The sequence below is a fragment of the Fusarium redolens genome (assembly GCF_020744475.1).
Source record: "Fusarium redolens strain MPI-CAGE-AT-0023 chromosome Unknown BKA55scaffold_41, whole genome shotgun sequence".
NCBI classification, from domain to species: Eukaryota; Fungi; Ascomycota; class Sordariomycetes; order Hypocreales; family Nectriaceae; genus Fusarium; species Fusarium redolens.
In genome coordinates this window covers 42,749-55,348 of record NW_025763704.1, presented here as the reverse complement: position 1 = coordinate 55,348, position 12,600 = coordinate 42,749, and the positions used below count along the sequence as shown (strand labels likewise).

Below are 12,600 nucleotides of genomic sequence, written 5' to 3'. Positions count from 1 at the left end.
TTACCTAGCTGCTATAATAAATAAAGAAAGGAGTAATAGTTTATAAAGAATAGGAGTCTGTTATTAATAATTATTCTTTAGTAAGCTAGGAAGTAAGTTATTTAAGGTAATAAAAGGACTAAATCTTAAATAATTAAGGGCCTAAAATAATAAGTTATAAGCTGCACTCTAGAGAGCTATTAATGCATTTTAAAGTAAGGGTAAAGATATTTAAAGTTAGGAAGTAAAGTATATTAATAAGGAGAATAACTTTACTGTGCTAAATTTATAGCTTTATTAGCTTAGTTTTGCAATTTACTTAAAGGATTTTAGTAAGAAAAAGGACTTCTTAAGGGGCTTAATTACTATAAAGTATAAAGTAGATTTAGATAATCTAGATAAGTTAGATAATACTTAACTGCAGTTTATATATATTACATTTAATTAGCTAGTTAACTATACTAAGGCTAATATTATATACTAACTGACTTAAACTAGATACTAAATATAATGTAAAACTTATTAGCATAGTAAGAAACCATATATTAGGAGCTTAAGACTTGCCTTACTTATATATCTATTAGTTCTTCTAGCTGGTTGTTAGTATATTTGTCTTGGAAGTTGATGACCTCGTCGTCGGTCCCAAGCATTGCAGCCAATTAGAATTTAGCGGTCAAGATGTGACCGTTTTTGGATATATGGGGCTCTCTTTCAGCCAATCGTGAATTTCGTGGTCAAGATCCATCCATTTTCAGAAGCGAATCGTGCTATTTCATATAGAGCCTAGCGCATCAGTCCAAAAAACTAAGCCGAAAGGGAGGGAGACCTGTTAATTATCCTTCAATCTGTGCGAATTTTCTTGTCGGCCGTGCTATTGCATGAGTTAGAACATCAGAATACCGATCCGCCCTACTCTTCTATTCCTAATTGTCGTGTACCCCTAATTGTCGAATACCCCTGTCTATCCCCTAAATCCATGTCTATCTCCTGTCTATTCCCATATCATCTATACTATAGCGGATGATTCGTCCTATTTTAATCGACGACCTGCGCATGTATTATACACGTATAAACGCGTACTTAAGTTTTCATACGTTATATACACTCTTTACTATAATTTCAACGCGAGGTTTCTACTGTGCGTAGTCGTGGTGGTAATTCAACGAATTACAACAAATCTGGCCCGTGTACGTTGCTGGGTTATCTATGTACGCGTTATGATGTTTTTATCTCATTAAATTACTGCATAATACGCGCTTAGTGTTATTTATAATTGCTTAAGTATAGACAAAAGTCTTAGATTATCCCTTTTCAAGTGCGTATTAGTGTCCTTTACGGCCTAGTACTATTAGGTAAGTATTAATTCTAGCCGCTGCTTGGAAGTGAGGTTAACGGTGCCGGGATATATCAGTTAACTTACTATTTGCAAATAGTATCAACCGCAAGCATGGCTGCTATCGCATAAAGCATTAAGCTCGCTGTCCTGGTCGATGCGGATAATACCAGCCCTAACGCAGTGTGCTTTATATTGGCAGAGATTGCCAAATTTGGCACTGCTTCTGTTAAGCGCGCCTATGGTGATTGGACTAGTCCCGGCTTAAACCGATAGAAAACACCTCTCCTTGAGAATTCGATATAGCCGATGCAGCAGTTTGCATATACTACTGGAAAGAATTCAACAGATTCAGCCATGATAATCGATGCCATGGATCTTCTGTACTCCAAAAATTTTGATAGCTTCTGTATTGTCTCGAGTGACAGCGACTTCACTCGACTCGCTTCACGGATTCGCGAATCTGGTCTCGTCGTTTATGGCTGTGGAGAGCGCAAGTCTCCCAAAGCATTCGTTACAGCTTGCGATAGGTTCATTTACGTCGAAAATCTTATGCCAACAACAAAATCTGCGCGACCAGTTGGCTCAGATGGGCCATCTAGCGCAGCAGGGCTATCCGCGTCGTCAAGCTCCCTTCCGGTCCACACATTGCTGGCTAAGCGGAAAAGGGTCGAAAGTAGATTGGAAAAGGAGGCGTCTATTGACGCCCAAGCTGTTAGTTCTTTGACGATTGAAACTCGGGAGGTTAATGAGGAGGTAATTGACTTACTGTGGGAAGCCGTTGAAGTAGCAGCAGATGAAGAGGGATGGGCCGTTCTTTCGAAGGTCGGGTCTCTTATTACGAAATGGCATCTAGATTTTGACTCTCGCACCTACGGATTCAGAAAGCTAAAGGAGCTACTGGCATCCACCTCCCTCTTCGAATTTACCCACCGCAGCCCTAGACTAGGAAAGCCAGAGCTAGCATATGCACGTTGCAGTGTTGAATAATGGGAAGCCCGTCTATAAACCTCTACTTAAGCATGTAGAGTAGAAGTGCGCCGCATTTCCCCTTCTGCACCAATCAGAATTGCCATACTCTTACCCCGAATTCCCCCTATAGAAATGCGCCGCATTTCCATTTTGGCTCAAAAGTAAGAACACGAAACATGCCGCGTGTCTTCCATGACGGTCCGTGCCAACCATGCTGCAGACCGCGCTCTTCCGAATCTAAGTGTGTAGCAATTTCCGCTTTGTGAATTGTGAAGGAAGGAGCAGCAATTAAGGTTTCCCTTTCTTCTTCAGGTAAACCTGCTTTAATAAAGATTATCCTGCACTTACGATGCCTTGGTAACTTTATTAATATGACAGATCTAGCGACACCTAAGATCGACTTTAACCTCTTTGGTAGTAGCCAGATTCTGCTCTTCAACCTGTTCTGTAATGTTCTTACCTTTTCATTTTCTTATAGGGTTTTGGAATAGTGTGCGGATAAAAGCCCAGTGAGCTGCCTGCCATACCCCCTGTAGTTTCGCTGTCATCCAGTCCTTTCCGTTTCTGCCCTCGCTTATCTACCAACTCTACTATATTAACTGTATGCAGTAAGTCACCTAGCATCGAACTATCTCTTTGTTGGTTTTGATCGGGATAGTTCGGTCTCGATTTCTTAGTTGGGTCGCCTACCCTCCTATTGCCTCGGACGTCGGTGGAAACCGCAATGTGATGCTCGATGGCTTTATTGAAGCCCTCTAGCATTAAGACACTGAGTCGAACCCCGATTTTCTTGACCTGCATTAGATTGCGTATGACTAGGCTTTTCGAATCTTCTTCTATTCCAAGCGTAATTGTATGTCGCCGTATCTCCGAAAAGGCTACTAAATGGCATATACTGATAAGAACACTTGGTTCAGGTGAAAATGGATTTGAGGTTAATGAGCCAGAGCATACTTGTTCCCTTCGAGAGAGCATATAGTACCTACATCGGACTTAGAGAACTCGACGGAAACAGACTAGTAGTCCGAATCTGATGATACGAAATATATTAACATCAATATCTGCTTTTACCCATTCTCAGTAGGGTCCTGCTGTACCATCTTTTTCCTTATCCAGTTCAAGCTTTAACGTGCTCTACATAGAATGGGCTCTAATAAATTCAATCTAGAGATAGATATTCCCAGGCTTAATAGCAAAGTCATCCTAATCACTGGAGGACACTCTAGATTGGGAGTTAAAAGTGCGCAGCAGCTTTTGAAACATAATCCTATAAAGATCTTCCTTACTTGCTACAGTAAAGCAAAATTCAATTAAACTATTAGTGAATTACAAAATGAAGGAGCTAAAATTAATGTAGTGTACTTTCTAGCTCTAGATCTTGCCGTATTCTTAAGCATTAAGTTTACTGTAAATGAATTCTAGGTATCCTCTACTTGCCTTAATATCCTTGTTAATAATATTGGTATTATGATAACACTTGAGGGTCTTACTAAAGAAGGCTATAAGATCCAGATTGGCATAAATCATATATAATATGCCATCCTAATGCATCTTCTCCTTCTGAATCTCAAAGAAACCACCAAGGTCAGCTCTAACATCAGGATAATCTTCCTGGCCTCAGTTAGAGAGACAATGGCTCCAAAGTATCCTTATAAGTTTAAACAGTTCAAGATTACAATGCTAAGCATTAGCACTATAACTTGCTATGGTATATCGAACCTTGAAAACATTCACTATGCTGCTACCCTCGCTCAATAACATCGAAACATGAAAATAATTAGTGTCTATCCTGGAATTGTTCGAACAAACCTCAACGGACCTGCCATCGAGAGCAGCCTACTATGTATTTCTATCAGGAATGCGGCCCATTCCCGCTTCTGCACCAATCACCTTATCGTAACTATCCTAGTGCTCTAGACTAAAATTAGTTCTACGTAGAAATCATTTGATTTGTGTCAAACAACCTATAGTAGAATTGGCTTGTACTGGGGAGTAGAATTTGATTTCTCGGCTTACCTAATAGGGAGTAGATATGAATTTTGCAGGGGGTAGACTGTATTTATGCTAGAGGTAGACTTCATTTAGACCAGGATTAATTAAATTGATGGTAAGATGCGTAGTTAGTGAGAAGACGCGATATGTGTTATTTACAGAGTATATTAACCAGTAAAAGCCGTCTTTGATGGTTTATAGAGATCCTTCCCCTTGACTAAGACTAAGATATAGGGAGCATATACCTAATCGCCGTGTAACAAGTTTCTTGCTAATGAAGACAATGGGCCTTAGTAAACAGCCTTAATCGTCCAACCTAATCTACCTATTAGTTATTCTTCCAGAATATTAACTTTTGATTTGCGCCTAGTGCGGATTTGCAACCCTACTCTTCTATTCCTAATTGCCGCCTGCCTCTACTGTACTAAGTACTGCTTGTAATTTTTTACCTGTGCACGCTGATTGGTCTTCGAATGCAATACCTTACCTCCCAGAACACACGTGACCTATCTGCGGGGCTCTCAACACCTTCCTAGAAAGTTATGCCGTATATTTGCTTACGATTTCTTCATTCACAACAGCTCCGTCCCTGAAGTCCTCGTTAAGCCATGGCCAGTCTACTTTCGCTTCCTAATGAAGTCTCTCTCCTTATCCTTAAACAAGTCTATCCCAGAGATTGGCTTTCCCTTAGGCAAACATGCAAGGAACTTAAGGCAAAAACAGCTCATCTCGTCACCGAGTTCTTCTTCTATATGCGTGTGGCTATGCTCGAACGGAGAAGTCTATAGTGTCTTGAGAGCATTTTAAAAAGTGAATCGCTTAGTCAGTCAGTGCGGGAGGTTGAAATCTGCACCAGCTATCTGCTACCGCTCGATGAGGTGGAGGAGATTGAGCTACCGTATTGTGAGTATGAAAGCATGATGAAAAGCCTAAAGGGCAAGGTTATTCCGGATTCCTTGGTCGAACACGGCATAGACTATGACGATTGGTACAAAAAGTGGCACATTAACAATGCAGAGGTCGAATCAAGTGATGAGGAGGAACGGGACGAGTATGACAATCAAGGGGATTAATCTGGACAAGAGAGCGAATATGATATTAGCGAAAGTGGCAGCCTTACAAGAAATCGACTGGAGCAACTCAATATGAGAGAGTACCAGAGACATCTATATGATCAGGCAGATATGATGCGGACCGGTTATGACGTGGAATGCCTGACGCAAGCCTTGGCACGGCTCAAACGCTGCAGAGAGATCAGCATTAGCACCAGCATATAGGCTTGGGGATTGAGGCGGCTGAGACGCCGCATCGGCATCTTGCCGCAGAGGGGACTCACGTTCCAGTCGAAGGAGAGCATCCGATAAGTCCACCACATCATCCAGGTTGTTTTTACCGCCATAGCAGCTAGTGGGATTTCGGTCGAGCTCCTAAACATCGAACCTAACTCGATGCTTATGGAAGCAAATCGGATTAACCCATTCATGCTTATGGGCCCATCGTCTGCTATCTTATCCAAGTCTTCCCCTGCCAGTCTGCGCCAACTCCGGATCTCACTCGATCCAGAGTCTCCTCTAGACGACACGACTGCAGGCAGGAAGTGGGGACCTGATCTAATTCGGTTTATGTATCTTTTACCGAAGCTTTCTGATCTCGAGCTTAACTTCCAGCCTCGGGATAAGGCAGGACGATTCTCCGAGATCGCCAAAGAGCTTTATATTCCCACACTGAAGAGGATAAGTCTTATCTGTATTGATACTGCGGCAGAAGACTTAGCAATCTTGCTAATGCGGCATTACCGAACGCTTGAAACAGTGGATCTAGATAACATCCAGCTTAGTGGGGCTCTGACATCCTGGCGCTGGCTTATTGAGATTGTTTGGAGTAGTCTAAATCTTGAGAGGCTGTGCATTACGTCGAGCCAGGCCGAGAGGGAAGCTGAGAATAGTGTTAGTAAGGCAGAACTTGATGATATTGAAGTGGTTGGCAACGATAGTCTTACTGCAGCTATAAATATGTTAATTAGTAAGTAGAGTATTATAATAACGCTTAAAAGAATTCTAAACAAGGAGCGCGCTTAATAATATATAAGGCAAGTTAAGAAAGGGCACGAAAGCTTATAATAACTCTTTTAATACTTTCGAGGCTAAGTTGCTTTGAAAGTCTGCTAATAGTAAGCATATCCGAGTAGACTCTAACGGCAGTTGCTTTACTCTAGCCCATCATTGGTATCCGAGAAGCCAAGCTCCTTAAATTCACCTTGCAATTTTGCTTATATACTTCTTAAGAAGAATAGAGTTATATCTTTTACTTATATAAAAACTATATATTAGTAGTTATATATATATTTATACTTCTAGATAAGTATATATCTAGGTTAAACTTATTACTAATATTAAGGTATTTATATACTACTTCTATTTAATTAAAAATTATCTTTAAATATTAATATACTTTAGATATATATATTTATCTATAAACCTCTTTAACTACCTAATTACTAAGTCTTAGTTTTAGTAGTTAAGATAGATTAGTAGACCTATCTAATTAAATACTAAATACCTTAATATTACTTAGTATCTTATTAATATAATTACCTGTAGTAGAAAGGTATAGGATATATATAATAATATAATAAATAGTAAGGAATTAAGATAATAGTAAATTAATGCTCTTATCCTTAATAAGGAAAAGGGTTTAAGTAATTAGGATATCTTCTATAAGACTAGGCAGTAAAAATATGCCTATATAATATATATATAGTATATCTCTAACTGGCTTAAAATAAATATAAAAGTTATTAAAAGATATATAATAACTTAAAGTTAGTATTAAAGTATTAAATAAATAATTAATATTAATTCCCTTAATTAAATAGGCAATATTACTATTAAATATATTAAGTATTATTAATACTACTACTTTTAAAAAGTTCTATTATAGAGTTAGTAAAAGTAAGATTATAAGGTTTTAAATTCTTACTAGCTCTTTAAAAAAGTTAAGCTAAATAAGAAAGTATAGAAAAATATATATAACCTCTAGATAGTTAAACCTTTACCTAGGATTAGCTAAAGGAATACTATCTTAATTAATAGCCTTATTTCTGCTATATTGCTAGAAGCGCTTTAGAGCTTTAGTTTTATTAAACTTTTATAAAATAATACAGTAATACTAGTCTTATATAAGGCAAGTACCTCTTAAACTAGCTAGATACTTTAGTATCCTAAAAAAGATATAGTTTTAGTATTAGGTTTTTATAATAGCTAAGTAAGATACTAGTATTAGTTATAGTATCTTTTTAGTTAAGGCTTTTACTATTAAGGTATTAGTAATAGGCTAGGATATTAGTTTAAAGTAAAACTATATATAAAAGAAAGAAGTTATTAATTAGATAATTAGTAAATTTATATAAGAGGGTCTTTAATTAGCCTTAGTATATAGTATCTATAAAGTTTATATCCTCTTTAGATAAAATTAATAGTTTTAAAAACTTAAAAATAATAATTAAAATATTATCTTTAGATACTTAATTAGTAAAATATTTATAAGTAAAGCAAATAAGCTTTACTTTATTATATTAGCCTTAACCTTATTTAATATTATTGCCATTAAAATGCTTAATAACTTAATAAAATCAATAAGTAATAGAGGCGCGATTAGACTCTAATAAGTATTCCTGTAATAAGAAGTTTATAATACCTTTTAGAGATAATTAATAATAATAAAGTGGAAGAGCAGGCGGCACTATTGTGTTAAGTAGTTTAGGTAATAATATTAAGTTTTCTTTATTTTAATTCATATTTATTGCAATTGCAAAAAGCAGGGCGATGTTAGAAACGTCTTAGATCAACGATGAACCGCGTATGGGTGGGGTATTATGTTCCTTATATTGTAATCTTATCGCTATCGATAAGATTGGAGCTATCCTATCCTACCCGCAATGGGTGCAATGAATTGTAGTAGAGTTTATAGAAAAACCCATATAAAATGAAAAGGCGCTACTGTACGCAGTCGTGATGGTAATTCGACGAAATACAACAAAACTGGCCCGTGCACGTTGCTGGGTCCTAGTAACTAATGACCAAATCAACTCTACTAGAGTTGGTTTTATTGACCCACTTTAAACCTAGTAGGGTTGATTATTGCCAGGGTGTAGAGTTGATTTGACTTTATCCTGTATACAGGAAGGAGAGTGCTGATCAGAACAGGGGTTTGCCAGGGGTTTGCCACAGAACGCGACGCGTCCTGTCGCGTAAAGTGCTATCTCTTCAGGCGGCATAAAGCTCCGGCGGGGTCACGACAGGGGTATAGGACCTATCAAAATGAGCGCTACTTGAAGTACATTCTCACACACCTAAATTTGCGTGTGATAGAAGTACTAGCAGTCAGCCGTGTTACAAATAGCTACATCACATACTTTGCAGCCGTACACGGTCTGCACCCTTCGTTCATTTCCTGATATCGGCTGGAGATAACCTCCTTTTTCCTTCTTCCTTTTAAAGGGTCGGGCCTGACCCTGCCGGAAGCCTTTGCAAGCTAGGCAGCTTGAATGTATGCCCCGATGGACATGATTGATATCTCTTTGTAGGTGAATTTGCCGTGCTTCTGTATCCTCGATATCTTCTTCTATTCCTGTATGGCCTCTCTTCCTTATATGACTTTCAGTTGCGTATCTGTTAAAAATGGCATTATAAATGCACTCCTTCCAAGCTTTAAGCGTGCTATAGGGCTTCTAACGAGGCTGCCGTGTTTTCTTCTGTAAAATGAAGCTATTCGCAAGTGCGACTTTAAGGAGGAAAGACCAAAGCAACGCTTGCCAAGGACCGCGCCGGAATCGGTGCTGATATGTTGTATAAGACCGTATCTGATCGCCGCGGTCAACGTGATTCATTTTATCGTTATACTGAGCGGCAATAGTAGGAATAGGGATTATCTTGAAGCTATCACCATTGAAGACCTGCTGCAGGCGCTGTGACTCTGCCTTTGTGCCTCTTTTGGCGGGCTTTTTCCTCTTTTTTGGTATGCGCTTGTGAGGGGCTCCGCTAAGCATAGTTGAAAGGAAGAGCACGATGCTGCTATCTTTCCAAGCGATTTGGATGACCTAGGGAGCAAGGAAAAGGACAAATTAGTAAGGGAAATACAGGTAAAGCTATCCATACCTGTTTATCTTGTGTCGGGATTAAATATACCTTATTATATTGCAAAGCTATACTGTTAGGAGCTTTTCCGGTCTCTTTTATATGCTTTATCTCGGTGGTGATGCCGCAGTTAGGGCGTGCCGTGCCTGTGGCACCGTGGCCAAGCTGCCGAAGAAGGCGGAAGAGCTGCGGCGACGAGAAGAGGTTATCCGTGAAGACGTGATGTGTCTGCGTTGATAGCCTTTTTAGTAGGTAAACCACGACGCTTTGTGTATTGTTGAGAGGAATCTCGGTCCGTAGCTTTCCCTTCTTGCCATATGGCGTTGGTGTAGGTAGCTCGACTATAACAGCCTTGTATGGTGATGCCTTCACGTGCCAAAGCCACTGCAGAAAGAAGCCCTGTTGGGCGATAACCTAGACTTTGAACCCTACGGGCGTGGGTTTATTCTTGACGACTGTTGTCTCTTTTGATCTGCCTGTAAAAGGGATCATACACTCATTTACAGTGAGGTTAGTCCCTGGAGAATAGAGCTCGATAGATATGCTTTGTATGTGATTAGACCACTCTTTAGCTGCTTGGAAGGTCTTTGGAAGGTCGCTCTTATCCCTCACATCGAGCTTGGTGTAGTTAAAAGTGCGGAAATACCTCGTGATTAGCTCGAACTTCCGTAATGGCATGAACTTGATGATTGAGTGAAGAGGGCGCTGATCTCCTAGGCTAGGGGACTTCCAATGGTCTTTGATCGATATTTCCCTATGAATTCCTAGGTAAATAAGGACCCCAAGCCATACATAAGCTGTTGCGGTGGAGATGCCTTCCCACTTGAGAATGCGGGACTGTTTGGAAAGGGGGGTATTCCAGTTATCAATAATGCCATTTTCAAGTAAGTGAGTGACCTAGCTATTGGTGTATTTAATCTATGACTGTATAAGGGAAATAGGTACGAAAAGCTGGAATAATTCAAGTGGTTCCTTGGGTAGAGGGTTGATCTTGAAATCACGATATTCTAGGTTGAAAGGTTGAAAATCATCACCGCAGCCCTCTTCGGGCGGAAAATTAGGCACGCCGGTAGGGTCATCAGCCGCCCTCAAAGGCGGGGTATTAAAGCTGTGATTATCTATATAATCAGGTATCTCTTGGGAGCTCATCGTTTTAATTAAGATGCGTTAGGGTCAATTTATATGAGGATTTTGACGATTTTGGCTGTGTTGAATGAAGAAGCTGTCTGACGAGAACTTCACGTACCCCGCAGGTACTAGTGTTGTTAGTAAGCAATGTGGGGCGAGTGACCTGCCGGAGCCTTATGCCGCTTAAAGAGATAGGGGTATAGCATACTCTAAATAGTTTTATTATTAATTAAAGCTTAATCGTTATTTAGTCTTACTATCAGTAACTAAGTCACTATGACGATCACTATGACGGCTTCAAACTGGCAACCTGAACCATGCAGTGCAATTTATCCCTACGTTCTCTTAATATACCGCTTTCTTATCTATTAAGTATATGTTTGCCTCTATTATTGATAAGGTTGCTACTTATTTAAAAACACGATATTATAATTTAAAGCCATAGTATCGATAGGGCCTAGTAGAGAAGATTTAAAAGATCCCGATATATTCTATGTAATTATAATAAACTACGTAATCTATAGTACCTAACTAATATAATTAAACCTATTCTGCATCTTGCGCTATAAGAACTAGATAGGATAAAATATTATGCATGCGGCTATATTGTTTATTATATCTAAAAGATATAAAAACATTATGCTAATGAGTATTAATGGATGAATATAAGAGGCAGAGGTAATTAAAGCTTAAGAGGAGGGGAGGTTAGGATAAATAATAAGGCATAAAGAGATAGAGGTATAACTTCTAAATTAGTAAATTATAGATTAGAGGATATATAGCTAATATAAATAAATTGATTTAGAATATATAATATACTTTCCTACTTCTGGCAATACTTGATAATAGATATCTAGTAATATCTGCATTCTGGAGTAAGCACTATATAACCTTGCAGAGTTAGGTATAGAGAATCTTAGTAATAACCTTTCTATAATATCTTAATAGCACGAATGCTTTCGTTGTCTTTTGTAGGGTATGGGGTGTATGTGATTTGCTGACTTAGAATATAACACTGCATTTTAGCTTAAACCTGCTGGAATGGGTTTATAGCTTAAGATATAAGGAGTAATGGCAGTATTCGGTTGCTCCTATTAAGACTTAACTAGAAATTATAGTTTCTGGCTATATATAACATAACTAAGTATATTAGATGAAGTCTAGGATGGCTTTAAGGTGTAGATTTACAAATTAAATAGAGTATAGTACTTGCAAGTATATAATTCCTGACGTATCTGGGCTAATATTACCAGGACTTTATTTATAGGCATGCCTAGAACTCTATAGAATATCTTTAGAAAGAAAGCCTCTAGGCCTTTTAAGAGTTAAGTAATATTATATATGCCTATATCTTTTAACTGTAGATCTTTAGGCCATGATCCTAGAGGCAATTGGAACTTTTAGTAGATAATATTTATAAAGCTAGTATACCTGATCTACCCTTTAAGTCTTGGCCCTAGGCAGGGCTTGCAGTTTAGCTTTATTCTTGCCATATTAATGAATAGTTTTATTTATTTTAGGAGGTAATGATTATCTGTGATTAAGCTATCTTCTAAATAGTAGAGAAGGTTAAAGTCCTAAAATTCGGCCTAGCTACTAGGATAAAGGTACCTATTAACGATTAGTAGGTATTATTACTTTATTTCGCGCTAAATTACTTAAAAACGTTCTCTACTAGCTTTAGCTAGTTTAGGATAGAAGTTAATATATAGTATAAAAAAATATAGTTAAACTTATTGTGGACTTATAGTTGCTTAATGTTATTAACCTCGAACTTGATATTTAGGGGAACCCTTCTTCTATTAACATTACTATATATTAAGCTTAGGATTAATATACTATATAAGTTAGATAGTACTTAAATTATTTCTAATAATCTAGAATATTAGTAATTCTTACTCTATATATAGGGAAAGCGTTATATACTTTAGTACTAGGATACTCTTTACTAATATAAATAGCCCTTATTTCTATAAGTATGAATTAATATAAAGGAAGACTGAATATAATACCTATATATACCTGTCCCTATACTGATATTTAAAACCCTTACTAACCTAT

General features: G+C 38.0%; 2 protein-coding genes across 2 annotated transcripts; both read left to right on the top strand.

Moving 5' to 3' along the window:
* Window positions 1-1,669: 1,669 nt before the first annotated feature.
* Window positions 1,670-2,317, top strand: BKA55DRAFT_744741 (uncharacterized protein; the record flags this gene model as incomplete). The annotated part of the gene is made up of 1 exon (XM_046201609.1): window positions 1,670-2,317. The coding sequence occupies one exon, from the start codon at window positions 1,670-1,672 to the stop codon at window positions 2,300-2,302; it is 633 nt and encodes a 210-aa protein (XP_046040857.1). The 3' UTR covers window positions 2,303-2,317.
* A 2,567-nt stretch (window positions 2,318-4,884) lies between these two features.
* On the top strand, window positions 4,885-6,306 carry BKA55DRAFT_600410 (uncharacterized protein; the record flags this gene model as incomplete). Its single annotated transcript, XM_046196520.1, has 4 exons — window positions 4,885-4,938; window positions 5,065-5,327; window positions 5,379-5,481; window positions 5,659-6,306. 4 exons carry the CDS (start codon window positions 4,885-4,887, stop codon window positions 6,304-6,306), a joined length of 1,068 nt encoding a protein of 355 aa, XP_046040856.1.
* Window positions 6,307-12,600: the final 6,294 nt, after the last annotated feature.